Source organism: Oncorhynchus nerka, linkage group LG20 (genome assembly GCF_034236695.1).
Source record: "Oncorhynchus nerka isolate Pitt River linkage group LG20, Oner_Uvic_2.0, whole genome shotgun sequence".
NCBI lineage: Eukaryota > Metazoa > Chordata > Actinopteri > Salmoniformes > Salmonidae > Oncorhynchus > Oncorhynchus nerka.
This window is the reverse complement of record NC_088415.1, coordinates 38,686,379-38,708,671: the sequence shown is the minus strand read 5'-3', so window position 1 is coordinate 38,708,671 and position 22,293 is coordinate 38,686,379. Positions and strand designations below refer to the sequence as shown.

The window sequence follows — 22,293 nt, the reverse complement described above, 5'->3', positions numbered from 1 at the left end:
TCAGCTTGAGGTGGTGATCCGTCATCCACACTGATATGTCTGCCAGACATGCAGAGATGCGATTCGCCACCTGGTCATCAGAAGGGGGAAAGGAGAAGCTTAATTGTGTGTCGTCTGCATAGCAATGATAGGAGAGACCATGTGAGGTTATGACAGAGCCAAGTGACTTGGTGTATAGCGAGAATAGGAGAGGGCCTAGAACAGAGCCCTGGGGACGCCAGTGGTGAGAGCGCGTGGTGAGGAGACAGATTCTCGCCACGCCACCTGGTAGGAGCGACCTGTCAGGTAGGACGCAATCCAAGCGTGGGCCGCGCCGGAGATGCCCAACTCGGAGAGGGTGGAGAGGAGGATCTGATGGTTCACAGTATCGAAGGCAGCCGATAGGTCTAGAAGGATGAGAGCAGAGGAGAGAGAGTTAGCTTTAGCAGTGCAGAGGGCCTCCGTGATACAGAGAAGAGCAGTCTCAGTTGAATGACTAGTCTTGAAACCTGACTGATTTGGATCAAGAAGGTCATTCTGAGAGAGATAGCGGGAGAGCTGGCCAAGGACGGCACGTTCAAGAGTTTTGGAGAGAAAAGAAAGAAGGGATACTGGTCTGTAGTTGTTGACATCGGAGGGATCGAGTGTAGGTTTTTTCAGAAGGGGTGCAACTCTCGCTCTCTTGAAGACAGAAGGGACGTAGCCAGCGGTCAGGGATGAGTTGATGAGCGAGGTGAGGTAAGGGAGAAGGTCTCCGGAAATGGTCTGGAGAAGAGAGGAGGGAATAGGGTCAAGCGGGCAGGTTGTTGGGCGGCCGGCCGTCACAAGACGCGAGATTTCATCTGGAGAGAGAGGGAGAAAGAGGTCAGAGCACAGGGTAGGGCAGTGTGAGCAGAACCAGCGGTGTCGTTTGACTTAGCAAACGAGGATCGGATGTCGTCGACCTTCTTTTCAAAATGGTTGACGAAGTCATCTGCAGAGAGGGAGGAGGGGGAGGGGGAGGAGGATTCAGGAGGGAGGAGAAGGTGGCAAAGAGCTTCCTAGGGTTAGAGGCAGATGCTTGGACTTTAGAGTGGTAGAAAGTGGCTTTAGCAGCAGAGACAGAAGAGGAAAATGTAGAGAGGAGGGAGTGAAAGGATGCCAGGTCCGCAGGGAGGCGAGTTTTCCTCCATTTCCGCTCGGCTGCCCGGAGCCCTGTTCTGTGAGCTCGCAATGAGTCGTCGAGCCACGGAGCAGGAGGGGAGGACCGAGCCGGCCTGGAGGATAGGGGACATAGAGAATCAAGGGATGCAGAAAGGGAGGAGAGGAGGGTTGAGGAGGCAGAATCAGGAGATAGGTTGGAGAAGGTTTGAGCAGAGGGAAGAGATGATAGGATGGAAGAGGAGAGAGTAGCGGGGAGAGAGAGCGAAGATTGGGACGGCGCGATACCATCCGAGTAGGGGCAGTGTGGGAAGTGTTGGATGAGAGCAAGAGGGAAAAGGATACAAGGTAGTGGTCGGAGACTTGGAGGGGAGTTGCAGTGAGGTTAGTGGAAGAACAGCATCTAGTAAAGATGAGGTCGAGCGTATTGCCTGCCTTGTGAGTAGAGGGGGAAGGTGAGAGGGTGAGGTCAAAAGAGGAGAGGAGTGGAAAGAAGGAGGCAGAGAGGAATGAGTCAAAGGTAGACGTGGGGAGGTTAAAGTCGCCCAGAACTGTGAGAGGTGAGCCGTCCTCAGGAAAGGAGCTTATCAAGGCATCAAGCTCATTGATGAACTCTCCGAGGGAACCTGGAGGGCGATAAATGATAAGGATGTTAAGCTTGAAAGGGCTGGTAACTGTGACAGCATGGAATTCAAAGGAGGCGATAGACAGATGGGTAAGGGGAGAAAGAGAGAATGACCACTTGGGAGAGATGAGGATCCCGGTGCCACCACCCCGCTGACCAGAAGCTCTCGGGGTGTGCGAGAACACGTGGGCGGACGAAGAGAGAGCAGTAGGAGTAGCAGTGTTATCTGTGGTGATCCATGTTTCCGTCAGTGCCAAGAAGTCGAGGGACTGGAGGGAGGCATAGGCTGAGATGAACTCTGCCTTGTTGGCCGCAGATCGGCAGTTCCAGAGGCTACCAGAGACCTGGAACTCCACGTGGGTCGTGCGCGCTGGGACCACCAGATTAGAGTGGCTGCGGCCACGCGGTGTGGAGCGTTTGTATGGTCTGTGCAGAGAGGAGAGAACAGGGATAGACAGACACATAGTTGACAGGCTACAGAAGAGGCTACGCTAATGCAAAGGAGATTGGAATGACAAGTGGACTACACGTCTCGAATGTTCAGAAAGTTAAGCTTACACTTAAAAAGCTTAAACGCCTCATGCACTGTCGTACCCATTAATGAGCTTTTACTTTTACTCCGTTTGCAAACCAAGTTAACTTAAACAAACAATATTTAGCCTCAAAACATGGTTCAACTATCATTTTGATATCATGCATGGTAAGTCTCTGAATTTGAGAGTGGTTACATTTCTTCAGACCCATCCCTAGGCTTTTTACCGAAACAGGGGCAGGAAGAACACTATGTTTTTGTTTCACCTGCTGCCCCTTTAAATGCATATTCATCCATATATGTTAACCTAGAAAGTAGTTTACATTATATAAACCCAGGGAGGGATCCAGACATTAATCACAACTCTGCTGAGGAGCCTTGTCAACATCCATTAAGAAAAGTATGTAAAAGCAACCAGGCTTAAATATGTTCAGTAGTAAGAGTCATTCAAAGTTTTGACCTTGGCTCCATTGTGTGTTAATCGTGTTAGCCTGGGTAAGCCTAATTACTTAAGGAGCCTCGGACTGACAGTCAAAGCCAGGCAGGCAAAGCCCTTTTGCTTCCGACAAGGTCTTTGTGCTGTAGAGGAAGCACTGTTTCAAAGTCAATAGCAGCCTGAGTGCTGTCGTAATCATAATTGAAGTCTTCAGCCAAGACAACAAGAGTAGAGTATCCTTATGAAGCCACGGCTGGCTAACATGAATCAGGGTCATAGTCAGACCCGCTGGTACAGGTACAAAGGAAAGTACTGTTCATATCAAACTGCCAGCTGCTCTGAAGAAGAGGGATACAGAACATCAAACCCCAAGTGGAAGGTCTTGGAATGCCATTTTTATGACACTGGAATGTAACAGTTCTTCACAAAATTTGATGATCGTACTCAGAGATGGGCAAAACAACGAAATACAAGGACACACTGGGCTTTGTGAAAGTATATAGATATATAGCATTGAATGTATGATTTCTGGGACATTCTTAAGACCTGAACTAATAGTTAGTTGCTGAGCATCTTCCATGATACTGTAAACAAATCTTTCCTTATCTCTATACCCTCCCCTCTATTTCTGAGCTAAAGCAGCACATTTCAAATGCACATGTCTCCTTTGACCAGGAAGTAGTACGCTGGCACGCTTTCTCCAAAGTAGGCTTGTCAAATTCCATGCTTGAATAGTCCCTTGAATAACTGAAAAGTACCAGTCATTTTCAGAGAGGACAATAAAAAAAATGAAATGAACATTCGCCAATAATACAAGGGAACTGCTCTGGGATGAGTGAGTGAAGCAGTGAAGATTAGCATTAAGCTGATTACCCAGGAAAGTGTTAACAAACATGAGAGAGTGAGTGCTTCATTGTGTGGACTCAAAGCAATCACTATAAGAGTTCTGAAAGCCATTGTCTCTGACTGTCAAGACATTACGTTTATTTCAATAATTCCGACTCAGATGGTGAATGTATGTGATGCACTTAGTTTTTTTGGAAAGGTAGGGCAAGATGAGCTGCAGGCTTTACTCAGCTGCTAGTCTCCACCCCCCCAATCCTAACACATACACACTCCCCTGCGTATGTATTTGGACAATGAGGCTAAAACTATTAATTTGGCTCTATACTCCAGTATTTTGGATTTGAGATCAAATGTTTCATGAGACTACAGTTGGGGAGAGTGGGGTACGTTGAGCCATTTTTTACATTCAGCATCACTACGTCAAGGGAATTCTAGTAATCTTCAATTTTTTTTGAGGGGGTTGTTGTGTATCCCTGGAAATAATCAGAATTCATGTAAACATAACAGCTTTAAAAACATAGATTGTTCTCCGGTATGGGGTAAGTTGAGCATCGGGGCAGGGTAAGTTGAGCCACCTTGGGGTAAGTGGGTGATGGTGTCCTGTGACAAGTGCTTGGTGGTGTCTGTGACAAGTGCTTGGTGGTGCTGGTAGGTCACAGTTTAATTCATGGTATGGGGGTGTGGTATATTGTCATTTTAAATGTATGCCTACATTCAGATATATAGTGAGCTCCAAAAGTATTGGGACAGGGACAAATTTGTTGTTGTACTCCAGCACCTTGGATTTGAAATGATAAAATGACTATGAGGTAAAGTTGCAGACTGTCAACTTTAATTTGAGGGTGTTTTCATTCATATCGGGTGAACCGTTTATGATATTTATGCCTCTGTAACTATCTCACTCATCAATATTTAAGATTCATTCAGTATTATTTGTAATAACGGTAACGTCCACATTAATTTAGAAGTGTTTAGAAACATATGTAATCATTGTGTGCTAGGAATATGGGATGAAATAGTAAACATTTAATTACTTTAATACACATATACACATATACAGTACCATTCAAAATATTTGGACACACATTCACATTCAAGGGTTTTTCTTTATTTTTTACTATTTTCTACATTGTAGAAGAATGGTGAAGACATCAAAACTATGAAACAACACATATGGAATCATGTAGTAACCCAAAAAGTGTTAAACAAATCAAAATATATTTTATATTTGAGATTCTTCAAAGTAGCCACCCTTTGCCTTGATGACAGCTTTGCACATGCTTTGCATTTTCTCAACCAGCTTTACCTGGAATGCTTTCCCAAACAGTCCTGAAAGAGTTCCCACATATACTGAGCCCTTGTTGGCTGCTTTAAAAAAAAAAACTTTTTAGGTTACTACATGATTCCAAGTGTTATTTCATAGTTATGATGTCTTCACTATTATTCTACAATGTAGAAAAAAGTAAAAATAAAGAAAAACCCTTGAATGTGTATGTGTGTCCAAATTTTGGACTGGTACTGGATATGTGTATTAAAGTAATTACATGTTTACTATGAAGCACTCTGTAGAGCTCTCTGTTCAATATCACTTACCCTTCTATTTCTGTCTAGGACAGGGATGTTGTTTTGATGTGCCACGTCATAGGCAAGTTCTCTGCATTTGAGGCTATTACGCCCATGAAAATGCTCAGTGAGATTCTTGCTATGTTTAGCAAGCTCAGACTCCACGTCTATCATAGGCTCTCATTCACACAGGTACATGTTCATTTTCGTTTATGTCAATGTACCCCTTCAGTGTCATTAACCATGTTTCCATCCAGTCATTTGTAAAGTGCATTCGGAAAGTATTCACACCCCTTGACTTTTTCAACCTTTTGTTACGTTACAGACAGAAATAACTCACCAATCTACACACAATACCCCATAATGACAAAGTAAAAACAGGTTTGTAGGAATTTTTGCAAATGTCATTAAAAAAATATATAGAAATACCTTATTTACATAAGTATTCAGACCCTTTGCTATGAGATTCGAAATTGAGCTCAGGTGTATCCTGTTTCCATTGGTCATCCTTGAGAGGTTTCCACAACTTGATTGGAGTCCACATGTGGTAAATTCAATTGATTGGACATGATGTGGAAAGGCACACACCTGTCTATATAAGGTCCCACAGTTGACACAGTGCATGTCAGAGAAAAAAACAAGCCGTAGAGTTTTGAGACAGGATTGTGTCTAGGCACAGATTTGGGGAAGGGTACCAAAACATCGTCTGCAGCATTGAAGGTCCCCAAGAACACAGTGGCCTCCAACATTCTTAAATTGAAGAAATTTAGAACAACCAAGACTCTTCTTAGAGCTGACCGCCCGGCCAAACTGAGCAATCGGGGGAGAAATGCCTTGGTCAGGGATGTGACGTCTGGAGGAAACCTGGCACCATCCCTACGGTAAAGCATGGTGGTGCAGCATCATGCTGTGGGATATTTTTCGGTAACAGGGACTGGGAGACTAGTCAGGATCGAGGGAAAGATGAACGAAGCAATGTACAGAGAGATCCTTCAAGAAAACCTGCCCCAGAGCACTCAGGACCTCAGACTGGGGAGAAGGTTTACTTTCCAACAGGACAACGACCCTAAGCACACAGCAAAGACCATGCAGGAGTGGCTTCGGGACAAGTCTCTGAATGTCCTTGAGTGGCCCAGGCAGACCCCAGACTTGAACCTGATCGAACATCTCTGGAGAGACCTGAAAATAGTTGTGCAGCGATGCTCCCCATCCAACCTGATAGAGCTTGAGAGGATCTGCATAGAAGAATGTGAGAAACTCCCTAAATACAGGTGTGCCAAGCTTGTAGCATCATACCCAAGAAGACTTGTGGCTGTATTCGGTGCAAAAAGTGCTTCAACAAAGTACTGAGTAAATGGTCTGAATACTTCAATTTGATTTATTTATAAAATCTGTTTTTGCCTTGTTATTATGCGTTATTGTGTGTAGATTGATGAGGGGAAAAACGATTTAATCAATTTTAGAATTAACGCTATAATTTAACAAAATGCGAAAAAAGTCAAGGGGTCTGAATACTTTCCAAATGCACTAAATTAATAAAAATCATGACAGCTATGATGGACACTGGAAGTTTCTGTACAATTTTATAAATGCCTACAGATCATTTGTTAGTTCGACATGGTGGAATCTTTTTGTGTCTTTAAAATGAATGTACGAGAAATTATGGTGGAAATGCCTTTATGCGCAAATATTGATAAAATAACCATCTTATCGAAGTAAACTTGGAGTGACGCGATGAAATGGTGTGTGGTCCCCCGACACTCATGACACTATGCAGTTATTAGGCTACAGATTAAATAAATGATGATGAATTTCACAGGGTGGTGAAAGTGCACGGTGATGAGCTTGATTCTCCTTTCCAATAAATATCAAGGGCCTTATTCTGGTGAGTGACATGATGATAGATGCTTGACTGCTGTTTGACAAATGAAAATATTCTTGCTCTTATCAATAATAATCTCATCAAGTAGACTAGTCTACCCGCACGGTATTTGCGAGCTGTTAGAAACTGCACACATACCAACACCAGAGGAGGTACATTTGCTTTGTAAAGCAATGGTGTGGGGCAAAACTATCCGTAGAGTTGAAAATGCGATGGAAACACATTGATCTTTAGATTTTTATCCAGTACATGAAAACTTAATCGAAAAAGTACATTTTGTGTTCACTGTGTCATCACACACTGATTTTTGTCTGCAACAACAAGAGTAACACCACTGGTGGGAAAATCCACATATTTTCTTTATGCAGGTTTTAGAATACTTGCAAGGAAAATCCGGACAATTGGATGGAAACCTAGCTATTCAGTCAATGTGTTTATCCTTTGCTGCTGCTCGAATGGACTTCTTCCCTTCTCTCACTTCCTTGTCTGCTCCCTCAAGAACTTCAAGGGGGGCAAGACTCAGTGGTGGGCCGTCAGGGCCAGCAAGGCCTTCTCTGCTGGCCTAAACATCATCAGAATATAATTTTTTTTAAATATATTTTCCCACAAATATGTATTAAATTATTCCCCTGAGTAAGAGTTATACTCTTCATTTCATAGCTTTCCTCTTGGTTGCACTGCTTCCAGCCCCAGGTTGAGATTTGGAGGGCTGGTCTTTATGTTAGATCTTTTATCCAATCATATTCAGCCATCATGTGTTGCCAGGGGTCTAAAATCTGCCCCCAGGCCTTCAGAATCAACAGTGCGGGCGCTTGTTGCTTAAAGTGAATGGAAATGAAAATGTATTGTCAACCAATCAGCTTTAGAGTTGGCTATTGTACAGAGGCAGGTCCTATATGGGCAGGTCTATGCAGAACCTCAGAACTAGGAAACTGAATTTGATAAACAAATTAATTTGCGTACTACTAAGCTGTTTTTTCATGTGGTTTATTCCTTCACAAACTCCATGAAAAGATGACCTCTTCCTAAATATTTAGTCGCATTATTAATTTTGTATATGGTTTTGTAGAAACACTCTCTGCTACAGAATGTCCCCTTTTAATTTGAAGGTATTTTTTACCGTTTAGAAATGAAAACACTATGTATCTAGGCCCCACATTTGAAGGTGTCAACTATTTGTACAAATTCACATTTTGCAGTCACTTTTATTGTCAATAAGAATACTTCTACATTAATGTGGATGCTACCATGACTATGGATGCTCATGAATGAATTGTGAATAATAATGCATTTGAAAGTAACAGATGCACAAAGATCATATCCTCAAAACACACTAACCTTTCGCCATTGGCAATAACAGGGAAGGTAAGCATTATACACTGTTCTTTGCTGATTATCTGTAATCATGGTAGCATCCACATGAATTTAAGTGTTCCGAAAAAAATTGATTGTATTCTTATTTACAATAAAGTGACTCTAAAAGGACACAATACATTATTTACCATTCATTTATATTGGGCACAACATAATCTGCAACACAACCAAAACAAACTGCAAATGCATCCAACAAGTTTGTGGTCACATGCTTGTTGTCATTGCGTGCTATGAATGTGGGACCAAATACTAAACTTTTGACAAATTGAATACACTATAAGTGAATTTGTCCAAATACTTATGGAGTAAAGAGCCAAATTAAACTTTTTTAGCTTCATGTCCAAATAAACAGTCTATGTCCTTTTTTCTATAGTTTGGGATTTCTGTGTTTGGCCTGGTATGGTTCTCAATCAGAGGCAGCTGTCAATCGTTGTCCCTGATTGAGAACCATACTTAGGTAGCCTGGTTTCACCTTTGAGTTGAGAGTGATTCTGTTCTGTTCTGTGTTTTGCTGCACCGTTCAGGACTGTTCGTTTTTTTGTCGTTTTATTGTTTTTGTTCAAGTGTTCAGTATTCGTATTAAATACAATATGGACACCTACCACGCTGCGTATTGGTCCTCACCTTCTTCAACCCACGACAGCCGTTACAGATACAGTGTGATATGCAGATACAAATATTCATACCCCTTGACTTATTCCACATTTAGTTGTGTTATAGCCTGAATTCTAAATGGATTAAATGTATTTGATTTCTCACCCATCTACACACAATACACACAAATTACAGTGAAAACTAGTTTTTTGTTGATGTTGTGAACATGAAATACAGAAGTATCTCATTTACATAAGTATTTATACCCCTGAGTTTATACTTTGTAGATGCACCTATGGCAATGATTACAGCTGTGATTCTTTCTGGGTAAGTCTCTAAGAGATTTCCACACCTGGATTGTGAAACATTTCCTATTATTATTTTCAAATCCTTCAAGCTCTGTCAAATTGGTTGTTGATCATTGCTAGACAACCATTTTCAGTTCTTGCCATAGATTTTCAAGCCGATTTAAGTCAAAACTGTAACTGGGTCACTTAGGAACATTCACTGTCTTCTTGGTAAGTAACTCATTGGGTAGATTTGGCCTTGTGTTTTAGGTTATTGTCCTTCTGAAAGGTGAATTAATCTCCCAGTGTCTGGTGGAAAGCAGACTGAACAAGGTTATCTTGTGCTAAGACCATTCCGTTAATTTTTTAATCCTGAAAAACTCCCGTACTTAATTATTACAAGCATACCCTTAACATGATGCAGCCATCACTATGCCTGAAAATATGAAGAGTGGTACTCAGTAATGTGTTGTATTGGATTTGCACCAAACATAAAACTTTGTATTCAGGACAAAAGTGAATTTCTTGAAAAAAACTCTGCAGTATTACTTTAGTGCCTTGTTCCAAACAGGATGCATATTTTGGAAATGTTTTATTTTGTACAGGAGTCTTTCTTTTCACTCTGTCATTCAGTTTTCTCCTATCACAGCTTTCAAGTCATTATTGGCCTTATGGTACCATTTCCTGAGTGGTTTCCTTCCTCTCTGGCATCTGAGTTAGGAAGAACAACCTGTATCTTTCTAGTGACTGGGTGTATTGATACACCATCTAAAGTAGAACTTCACCATTCTCAAAGGGATACTCAATGTCAGTTTTTCCCCCTCTCGTCTTTGTGAGGCATTGGAAAACCTCCCTGTTCTTTGTAGTTGAATCTGTGTTTGAAATTCACTGCTCGACTGAGGGTAGTACAGAGGGTAGGGTAGTACAGACTGTACAGATAATTGTATGTGTGGGGTACAGAGATGACGTAAACATAAAACATCATGTTAACACACTGTTATCGCTCACAGAGTGAGTGCACATTTTTACTCCTGAACATATTTAGGATTGCCCTAACATATTGATTCAAGACATTTCAGCTTTTCATTTTTATTTAATTTGTCTCCTCACACCATCAGTAAATATGTATGGTTTCTGACCCTCATCCGAATGCAGAGATTCCATATTAAGCACTACTTATCAGCTCTCAACCCACTTTTCACACGGGTTAATTACTAAACCCTCACATAGGCTACTTTAGACATATACACCGCTTGGGAAATTACAGTGTATGGAGTTGAGCAGCTACAAAATATCTCTTAGCCCTCGCTCGTGTCTTGTGGCTGTGGTAAAATGTGTCGAACACTGATAGAGGCAGTGCTCTTCCCACGGGCGCCGAAGACGTGGATGGCGATTAAGGCAGCCCCCTCGCACCTCTCTGATTCAGACGGGCTGGGTTAAATGCGGAAGACACATTTTTAGTGGAGTACATTCAGTTGGACAACTGACTAGGTATCCCCCTTTCTCTTTCCCTCCTCTCGGGGAGGGTGGGATTAGATGTTGTGAACGACTGGTGAGTACAGCAGCAGCAGCGTTGCTAGGCAACAGCACAGCGGAGGGGGGGCTGGAGAGTGAGGGTAGGATGAGAGAGAGAGCTACTTCCTGGCTTCAGCCATCATCAAACTTGATTCTGTGACTTATCAGCCGTGCATTGTGGGTGTGACTGTGTGTGTCAGCCATCCATCATGCTGTGCTTGGCCAAGAATACTACAGTACATCTGGCCGGTGATTGCTGCCTGTGTCCAACCGACTCTGGCTGTGTTGGATTCTCCCTGGTGGTGATGGGGGGGGGGTTCCCATCTGTTCTTATAACCAGGTCCAAACCAGTTGTCTACGGTTTTCAGGAATAGTTCACAACATGAACAGCACCTGATTATTCTCTTTGAACAACCCCTTACAGTACAAATCAATAATGGATTTCAGTAACATTCCAGTCATCCAAGAGGATGAAAGATATGCATTGCTGGATATTCCATGATGATGATATACATGGTATTGAATTGTTGTGTGTAATTTAGCATTATTTTTTAGAGAATAACTAAAAAATAATGAACAAAATAATGATTTGAATGTCAACGTCAAAACATCCTATTTTGGATTAAATTACATTTTAAATTACATTTTGAATAACATATAAGCATCAGTACATCGACAAAGCCATAAAGCCCTCACAGCAAATATATGGATCAAAATCCCTTTCAATAATTATGCTTTTGAATTTTGCTTTACTGTCAGCGGTATGGCTTGTTGCTGTGCTGCAGACAATGATATGACCAGCAGTAAAGGACATTTGACTTGTGTTAAGCGCCCTCCAGTGTTGAAGAAGAGTCAAGACACCCAGAATAGCATATCAGATGCACTGACAAGTGCCACCAATTTGACAAGCTTAGCATCATTTAGTGAGGACACAACCCCCAGGGAAGTATCAAGGATCCATTAAACTATCATGCAAGTTAAGTAGAAGATTAAACAGTAGGTCAATTATAAAGTAAGTCAATCTTAAACTGACCTTGTGGCAAGGGCAAGGGCAAGGGCATGGGCAAGGGCATGGGCAAGGGCAAGGGCATGGGCAAGGGCAAGGGCATGGGCAAGGGCATGGGCAAGGGCAAGGGCATGGGCAAGGGCATGGGCAAGGGCAAGGGCATGGGCAAGGGCAAGGGCAAGGGCATGGGCAAGGGCAAGGGCATGGGCAAGGGCAAGGGCAAGGGCATGGGCAAGGGCAAGGGCAAGGGCACGGGCAAGGGCAAGGGCATGGGCAAGGGCAAGGGCATGGGCAAGGGCATGGGCAAGGGCATGGGCAAGGGCAAGGGCAAGGGCAAGGGCAAGGGCATGGGCAAGGGCAAGGACAAGGGCATGGGCAAGGGCAAGGGCAAGGGCAAGGACAAGGGCAAGGGCATGGGCAAGGCTTGCTTGTGTTGACAGCTAGTCCTGTACTGTTATTAATGAGGTCTAACACCTTCAACTAAAATAAAAACGAGGCCACGACATGACAGGATGATTGGTGTCTGATACAACCCACCCACGGAGGAGCACAGTACATGCACTGAAGATTTCCTGTGTAGTTTGATATAGCACTGAGCACCACCCACTCACGCGACAGAGCTCACAAAGAAATTTCCATGCCCATGACACCAAGCTCATATGAAGGTGTGGGGGGAAACAGACAATGCATTTGTTTAGTGCTCATGTTTAATAATTAGCTGACTTTTTTTGGTGGATTTGTGGATCCAGCGAGTGTTCTTCAGAAACGCAGGTACTTTTTTCTTTAAACATACTTTATCTTTTACCAACACAGTTTACGTGATTTAGTCATAGTTAAGAATTGTAGCCTATAGTCACAGAATACAGCCATCATCACACGGTGTTCATAAGTTGAAAAACATCTTGATAGTTTCAATTCGATGACTAAAATGTAAATCAGATAAAGAAATTCAAACAGCAACTTTTTACGATGGAAGCTATGATTGTATTGGTGAACTACGGCATGATAAGTCAAGCAAGCAGAGGATAGGATGAGAAATATCTTCTGTAAAACATCAACAGTGATAATATCTGACCGTGAACACTTTCACCATAGGTTCCATAATCAGCAAAGGAAATCAGAAGTAAACTCTCCCACTGGCTCTGTCACCTACAAGCTCATTTTTATTATCCGACCTGAAACAATGAATACATCTGTTGGAGATTTCCCTGGCAACTGCAGTACCCCAGCAGACTACCAGTTCTACCTCTTCCCAGCCGTCTACAGTCTGGTGATGGCACTGGGCCTGCCAGGAAACGTGGGAGCCCTCTACATGTTCATCTTCAAGATCACTCCCCGCACCTCATCTAACGTGTACGTGATCAACCTGGCCCTAGCCGATACCGCCATCCTCTGCACCCTGCCCTTCAAGATCCACTACTTCCTCAACAGAAACGACTGGGTATTCGGAGACATGGCTTGCCGCATTACAGGAACACTGTTCTTCGCCAACATCTACATCAGCATCGCCTTCATGACCTGTATCTGTGTGGATCGATACACGGCCGTTGCCCATCCTCACATCTATCTGAGGCTCCGGAACTCGTGTTATACTGTAGTGGTGAGTGTGGCGGTGTGGGTGGTGGCAGGGGTGGCTGTTCTGTCCTTCATCCGAGTGGGACCTCTGGACAGCAAACCTGGCGGAGGTCGCCCCCAGCGCCGTAGCTGCTTTGAGAACTTTTCAAAGCACGAGTGGGACAGGCGTGTGGCGCCGTACAGCTTATTCAGTCTCGTCTTCGGCTCGCTACTGCCCTCTGTGGTTATCCTGGTGTGTTACCCTCTGGTGGCACGGCGCATCTCTCTCATCCGGACCAACACGGCCCGCGGAGCCCTGAGGGTCATCTACACCATCCTGGCTATCACCCTGCTCTGCTTCCTGCCGTACCATGTGGTTCACTTCCTGCACCTGCTCCGCCGTCAAGGGGCCATCCATCACTGTCCCTATGCCAATGCCATCTACAATGCCCGGCAGGTGACTCTGGCTCTGGTCAGCCTCAACAGCTGTCTGGACCCCCTGCTCTACTACTTCACCACTAGTCGCTGTAAGTGGAGTCCCTCCATGGCCAGGTTCAGATGGATTTGGGCCAGGAGGAATAGGGGGCTCTATACCATTGCTGTGGCACAGTGAATGGTTTGGATAAACTAGCTCCAACTGTATCCAATCAGCTAATGTAATTGTATGCTTTTTATATTCTACTCACAAACTCTGAAGCCAATTGATGAAGCAATTTTTTGCCATCGTAAACCACCAACCTTTGCATACATGTAGAGTTGAAGTTGGAAGTTTACATACACCTTAGCCAAATACATTTAAACTCAGTTTTTCACAATTCATGACATCTAATCCTAGTAAAATTCCCTGTCTTAGGTCAGTTAGGATCACCACTTTATTTTAAGAATGTGAACTGTCAGAATAATAGTAGAGAGAATGATTTATTTCAGATTTTCTTTCATCACATTCCCAGTGGGTCAGAAGTTTACATGCACTCAATTAATTCCTCTTGACAGAGCTGGTGTAACTGAGGCAGGTTTGTAGACCTCCTTGCTCGCACTCGCTTTTTCAGTTCTGCCCACAAGTTTTCTATAGGATTGAGGTCAGTGCTTTGTGATGGCCACTCCAATACCTTGACTTTGTTGTCCTCAAGCCATTTTGCCACAACTTTGGAAGTATGCTTGGGGTCATTGTCCATTTAGAAGACTAAATTTCGACCAAGCGTTTAACTTCCTGACTGATGTCTTGAGATGTTGCTTAAATATATCCACATAATTTTCCTACTTCATGATGCCATCTATTTTGTGAAGTGCACCAGTCCCTCCTGCAGTAAAGCACCCCCACAACATGATGCTGCCACCCGTGTGCTTCACGGTTGGGATGGTGTTCTTCGGCTTGCAAGCCTCCCCCTTTTTCCTCCAAACATAACGATGGTCATTACGGCCAAGCAGTTATATATCTTTGTCCCCATGTGCAGTTGCAAACCGTAGCCTGGCCTTTTTGAAGGTAGGCCTTGAAATACATCCACAGGTACACCTCTTATTGACTCAAATTATGTCAATTAGCCTATCAGAAGCTTCTTCAGCCATGACATAATTTTCTGGAATTTTCCAAGCTGTTTAAACGCACAGTCAACTTATTGTATGTAAACTTCTCACTTATAATTCACTGTATCACAATTCCAGTTATGAGTGAAATAATCTGTCTGTAAACAATTTTTGGAAAAAGTTATTGTGTCAAGCACAAAGTAGATGTCCTAACCGACTTGCCAAAACTATAGTTTGTTAACAAGACATTTGTGGAGTGGTTGAACAACGAGTTTTAATGACTCCAACGTAAGTGTATGTAAACTTCCGACTTCAACTGTATGTATTCAAGCTTTGTACAATAGACATACGAACCTTTACAGAACGCTACACTGAACAATGGGATCATATTGAAGACAATCGCGATGGAAGTCCTTTCTTCAGCAGAGTAGACAGAAAGCTCCCCAGATCTTCATCCTACAAATAAAGCCAGGTTAACATAATTTGGATTGAAATAAACTCTGAGAATGTGATAGAGTAGTTTGACTTGTGATTAGTAAATCTACTCTATCAGGAAACATACTAACCTAAAGTGTATTTTGATCATATCATTGACATTTACATAGTGTTTATCTAAAAAGGGTTAGATTCGAAAAGGTTCTGGCTTGTGGTCGTTACATGTACTGCTGTAGCTAGATATTTTTGGTCAAAGAAGTGCGTCACAGGATATGGCGACGGTGACTCAAGTTATAGAAACCCCAGGACTCTTTAAGGTTGTGGGCTGCGCCATAATGTGTATAGTGCAACATGGTTCAGTTAGCACCGTAAGCACACTCCAAAGCTTGAACTGCCTCCAATCACATCACTTTTCAGTGGTGCAACTGGCTAGTACGTTGTCGAACAGACGGCCACGCGTGTTTGCGATGCAGACCCTGGTTCAAGCCATGTATGGACAGTGTACCCAGACACTGTGGTCTGGCACAATAACACTCATTTCCAACACCCGTCCTCCTTACCTGATAGCTCTTCAGCTGAAGAGCCTGGGAGGTGCTGGATGGTGTAACCTTTCAGTAGACTAGAACAGAGGCAATACAGAGAGAAATGGGAGAATGAATCATTCATATTAGTCCTCTTACTGTAACTTTTTTTTGTGATACATGTATACTTTTCTTTGCTCAAGACATAGAACAAACTTTGTACATTGTATGCCCAAGCTTTACCCAAATAAGAATAAAAATGGTCAACTTTGTCTTACTGTACCTATTGAGGTGTGTGTAGATCCTGATGAGGGTGTCGGGGTCACTGTACGCGTCGTGGGGCTGCACTCGGCAAGTGAAGCGGAGCTGGTGCACGTTGAGGCCCAGCTCATTAAGAGCTTGCTCTGGAGAGACCAGCCGAAGACTCTACACCCAGGGAGAGCAGGGGAACAAATGGGGGAGAAGTGAACCAAGGGCAATAATGGGACAAAAACTTGCAAGGCCAAAGGCAGAGAATAAAACACCCTGAATTACAAACACTAGCAACTGGTCATCTAAATTGTTAAGGTTTTAAAAACAATTGTAATAAATGCAACATTCTTGGACAATGCATGAAGATACTCTAAACCACATATGTCAGAGTCAAGGCCCGCGGGCCACATCCGGCCCGCAAGAAGGTTTTTTACGGCCCCTGGGATGATCTTGATTTATTATTAGAACCGGCCCGCAGCAAGCCGGCAGCCCGCAGATCTTTTACACGCACCAATACTACATTTCCCACAATGCAAAGGTGACGCACCGAGCAGTAGGCTGCTTCATTTCAATATTTATTGGCACAGCAGTCGTCAGCATCACAGTAAAATTAACTTTCAGATACCCATCAAAAATGGCAAAACGGAAGGTGGATACTGAGAACCGGGGTTTCAAACAAGGTGGGAGTCGGAGTATATGTTCACGAAGGTAGCTGGAAAACCTGTGTGTCTTCTGTGTGGAGAAAGTGTGGCGGTACTGAAAGAGTATAATCTGAGACGACATTATGAAACGAAACACGCGGACAAAAACAAGAATATGGACATGGAACAAAGGCTACAAAAGGCAGAGGAATTAAAACGAGGCCTCAAATCTCGACAGGCTCTGTTCAAAAAGCCAAATCACAAGGCCAGGCTGCTGTCAAGGCCAGTTTTATTTTGGCAGAAGAGATCGCTAAATCAGCCCGGCCATTTACGGAGGGGATTTCATCAAAAACTGCATGATTAAAGTTTGTGACGAAGTTTGCCCAGAAAAAGGCAACTCTTTTTAAATGTGAGTCTGAGCAGAAACACCATTGCCGAGAGAGTAGACCAGTTGTCCATCAATCTAAAAGAGCAGCTTGTGAAAAAGGAAAAGATTTTATTGCATATTCCTTGGCTGTGGATGAGAGCACCGACATTTCTGACATTGCCCAGTTGTCAATTTTCATCCGCGGAGTGGACTCCAACCTAAGCGTGACAGAGGAGTTTTTGGCTTTACGTCCTATGCATGGCACAACTACGGGGCATGATTTGTATGAAGAGGTGTCAAGATGTGTAAATGAGATGGAGCTGCCTTGGGAAAAACTCGTGGGTTTGACAACCGACGGAGCACCTGCGATGTGTGGACACAGGAGCGGACTGGTGGCGAAGATACGGGAAAAGATGCAAGAGGAAAACGCGACAGGTGAGCTGACAGCTTATCATTGTATCATACACCAGGAAGCGTTGTGCGGTAAAGCCTTGAAAATGGAGCATGTAATGAGCATCATCACGCGCACAGTTAACTTTATCAGAGCCAAAGGTTTGAATCACCGCCAGTTCAAGGCATTTCTGACGGAGTTAGAAACGGAGCATGGTGATTTGCCTTATCACACAGAGGTGCGATGGCTAAGCCAGGGAAAGGTGCTTCAAAGATGTTTCGAGCTTCGTGAGGAGATTTGTCTGTTCTTGGACAGCAAAGGGAAAGACACAACACAACTCCGAGACGAAATGTTTCTGTGTGAAATGGCTTTTCTGTGTGACATTACGAGTCATCTGAATGCAATAAACTTGCAGCTGCAGGGTCGGGATCGTGTCATCTCTGATATGTACAGTACAGTGAAGGCATTTAAAACCAAACTGACTCTGTGGGAGACGCAGATGCGGAAAGAAAATTTGAGCCACTTTCCCAGCTGCCAGACCATGAAAGAGAAGCTCTCTACCAGTGCGTTCCCGAGCACACAGTTGGCTGATAAAATAGGTATGCTTGCCGCTGACTTTCGACGCCGATTTGCTGACTTTGAAGCACAAAAAGCAGGTTGGAACTGCTCGGTAACCCATTTGCTGTTGACGTGGAAAGCTCACCACCAAACCTCCAAATGGAGTTGATTGACCTCAATGCAATGATGCACTGAGGGCAAAATATGCGGCAGTGGGTGCTGCGGAGTTCGCCCGTTCCTCCCGGCACAATGCCCCAGCTGCGCATCCAGGCTGCTCAAACGTTGTCTATGTTTGGCAGCACATACCTGTGTGAACAACTGTTTTCTTTGATGAACCTGAACAAAACATCACACAGAAGTCGACTTACTGCTGAACACCTCCACTCAATTCTGAGGATTTCTTCAGCTCAGAGCCTTACCCGAACATTGATGAACTTGTGGAAAAGATGGGACACCACCAAGTATCACCCTCAACCTCAAACAAGTGAACATTACTGTGCAATCACATATTTAGAGTTTTTACTCAGTTCAAGTTTAAAAGTTAAAATTTAATATTTGTTTTCACTGCATGTTACTTCTCCTTAAACAAAGTGTTGTTTTTGATTAATAGATTTTTGCACTTTATTTTTGTATTTCAATCCAATTATATTTTAAAAATATTTCAGTTGAGTGGATGATAGAAAATTGCTATTATTGTTTTTTCTTTGAAGTAAATTTAGCCCACTTTTGCTAAAATAGAAAATATAGTCTACTGATGGTGCCTTGAATACCGGTTTCTTTCATTTAATGTTCATGTTATGGGGATATTTATATAAAGGAAATTTGTCTTTTGTGTCTGTTGAAAATTAAAGATTACTGACAGAGCCATAAGAAAATATTGCTTTATTTATCTGATCATATTGTAATATATTTGTTAGGTTTTCAGTAGGTTCAATTAGGTTCACTAGACTATATGCGTCATTTAAAAATTTTTCAATGAACATTCGAACAGTCCGGCCCTCGTCTTGTAGCTGATTTTTTTATTTGGCCCTCCGTCCATTTGACTTTGACACCCCTGCTCTAAACTATTCACATTTTTGTCATCTATCAGATATCGACTGAATTCTAGCACATAAAACATTTTACTGGTAAGTACAAATAATGAATGGAATTCAGTGATTCGGGTGGGAATTCAGGTATTCAATTCACTCTCAAATGTCACTTATTTTTGTCTTAGAATGCACTCATGTATACTTTTTCTTATTGAATCAGGTATTTTTTGTGTGTGTGTTAAAAATCAGGATATTTGTGTCTCATCTGAATAAATACATTGGTTCCTTTGCATATATGAATAAATTAACATAAAGGAGAGGAACATGGCTACAAACACCAAACAACATTTGCTCTGTCTACACTACCTGCACTCGCATGTGCGGTCTAGACTGCCTCATTAATTAGTTGTCACATTCTCTTGCATAATTCAACAAGTGTGTCAATAACAGGATACCCTCAGATTAAAATTCAACACACGTGGCTCTAGGTTACACCTATCTAAACATATTTTACATTATTATGTCTGATCTCACAAACATCACTATAATCCAAGTGTTCTTTTTCGGACGTTTCATTTCAGTGCATCGACTGTATTAAATAACTTTTTACAAATCCACAAACAATGAACACCGATCAAAATAAATGGATAATACCAGGGCTGTTCAGTGGGGAGAAAACCTTTTTCTCCCCACTGCGAAATGTGAACTTGTCTAATAAGAAGACTGTTGTTTTCTGTTGCAAAACATTTCGCTGTGCCCTACTACTAAACACTACCCAGAGCTCCTCAAACATGTGGCACACACTGCAATTCTATATCCTTTTCTCCAACCCCCTGACATTCTTGATACAGTTAGGGTTACAAGGACATCTTGGTGTCACTCCCTGAACTACTCGATCTTGAAGAACTTGAAGAACTCCATCTTCTTGGCTGGCCTCTCCGTGCACCAGCAGCATGTTGCGAGGCTCTGCCATGCGGAAGAGCTGCATGATGCCCTTAGCGTCTGCATGGACGCTGAACGACATGTAAAAAATCACTGAACACAACAGGAACTTGCTAGAGAGAGGCTTCTATTTCCTTAATGTGCACGGCGTTTTCTCCTTCGCGTGGTAATTATTTTAATTCCAGCATCCACTTCCAGCATTTTAATACATTTCTTCATATCCTGCACTAATGTGTTCATATTTACACACTTTGTCATGTTTGTCTTAGTATGGCAAAAAAATAAAAAATTTTTTTCCATGACAGAAAATTGATTCTTTACTTTCACTGTGCATTTTTTGGCAGTTCTTACTTTTGCCAGTAGAGGGTGATTGGCCAATTTCTGGGGGTCTTTACCCCCGAAATAGGCTTTTTGTGTTTGCCAGTTAGTTAGAAAGATCTGTCACTCTCATTGAAATCCAGTCTAAGAAGTGGTAGATCTGTTCAATGTGTGCTATGTCTATGCTTCCTGTTCTTAAGTTTCGGATTTGCATCTTTTACTTTCGGTTTTGTACACCAGCTTCAAACACATTAATAAAAATATATTTCACACCGGTGTAGATGGTACAATGATTCTCTACACTATACTTGCTAATTTTGTCACAAACTGAGATTAGACAAACTATTAGAATTTTTGCAACCAGGAAACGGCAGAGCTATTTCTGCATAAGGCACCTTTAATGTAACAAATCAAACATTAAACTAATTGATTGTAATTCATGATAACCTCGTAAACAGTTCATTTAGACCCGGTGGCTATTTTAGACTCGCCATTTCATTGAAGTTATGGTATAGATCTTTTTATTTTAAAAAAAAAGTTATATTTTTCTCCACAAATTTGTGGTATCCAATTGGTAGTTACAGTCTTGGCTCATCGCTGCAACTCCTGTACGGACTCGGAGAGGCGAAGGTCAAGAGCCATGCATCCTCCGAAACGCGACCTAACCAAGCCGCACTGCTTCTTAACACAATGCCCGCTTAACCCGGGAAGCCAGCCACACCAATGTGTCGGAGGAAACACCGTAACCTGTCGACCGTGTCAGCGCGCATGCGCCCGGCCCGCCACAGGAGTCGCTAGAGCGCAATGGGACAAGGACATCCCTGCCGGCCAAACCCTCCCCTAACTCGGACTACACTGGGCCAATTGTGCGCCGCCACATGGGTCTCCCGGTTGTGGCCGGCTGTAACAGAGCCTGGACTCGAACCAGGATCTCTAGTGGCACAGCTAACACCTGCGATGCAGTGCCTTAGACCACTGCGCCTCTCGGGAGGCTTATGGTATAGATCTTAAATGGGACTCACAATATTCTTCTCGTTGCCAGCGCACTTCTTGAAAATCTGTAGAGACTGACCAGCATGCAACATTCCTGACCAGCATGGAACACACATTTTTCAGTAGTGATATTTCAATCATTTCATTTAGAAAGTCGCACACTGTCTGCTCCAACACAATTTAATGGATAAACCTAATAATAACGGGTCTACAGTGACTATGTAGAATATTCACTGGGGTAAGAAGAATAGTATCTATAATGGACAAATTATTGGAATTGTCTGTATCTAAAGCATATCAATGCCTAAACATACATTCAACTTTTGCAACTGTAAGGTAATGTTATAGTAGTAGCATACAAAAATATGATGTTTCTGCCCCATTGGTCCTTGGTTGTCTGCGTAGGAGCGATCAAAGGCCTTGATGCGTTTGAACTCAAACGTGTTTCTCTGTTCAAAGGTTTTTCTGATCGGTCCAGGTGATGAAGAGTTTGTAGAGGTGATTGGCTTTCTCTGTGAGCCCTGTGGAGAAGTAGATGGGGGGCCTTCATGTTCATCCGCTCCCCTTGGAAGGAGAGGAGAGTGTTACTGTGAAATCATTTTCTGAATTGCCTAACGCCAAATCAACACACAATTAATGGCATCTTAACAAATGGACACTATGATCACAATACTAATTGAACTGGCAAATTAAACTCGGAATCAAAACCTTACCAGAATGTTTCCAATAGAATGCACAGTTCCTGAGCTCTTCCCAGGGCAAAGACTGGCATCAGAACCTGAGAGCACAACATTTCCTCCATTAGTTCTAGAGAGACAGAATTAGCTAAAGGGACAGAAGAAACCTGTGTGGTGGTCCTCACCTTTCCTCCTCTCTCCACTGTCTCATGTACTTTCTTCAGGAAGTCCCTTTCCCTGAGTCACGGGAGGTGGTGGCGTAGGTAGACTATGAGATGAGGATGTCAGGCCGACCCTTATCAAACCACGC

General features: G+C 42.9%; 1 protein-coding gene and 1 long non-coding RNA gene across 2 annotated transcripts; one reads left to right on the top strand and one right to left on the bottom strand.

Annotated features, from left to right (window-relative positions):
• Positions 1-12,425: 12,425 nt before the first annotated feature.
• On the top strand, positions 12,426-16,085 carry LOC115101684 (lysophosphatidic acid receptor 6-like). The gene is made up of 2 exons (XM_029621150.2): positions 12,426-12,550; positions 12,875-16,085. Exon 2 carries the CDS (start codon positions 12,963-12,965, stop codon positions 13,944-13,946), a length of 984 nt encoding a protein of 327 aa, XP_029477010.1. The 5' UTR covers positions 12,426-12,550; positions 12,875-12,962; the 3' UTR covers positions 13,947-16,085.
• A 5,380-nt stretch (positions 16,086-21,465) lies between these two features.
• On the bottom strand, positions 21,466-22,293 carry LOC115102468 (uncharacterized). Its single transcript, XR_003859456.2, has 3 exons — positions 22,169-22,293; positions 22,020-22,084; positions 21,466-21,870 (listed from the first exon to the last, which is right to left on the bottom strand). It is a non-coding gene; the product is annotated as an uncharacterized LOC115102468 (long non-coding RNA).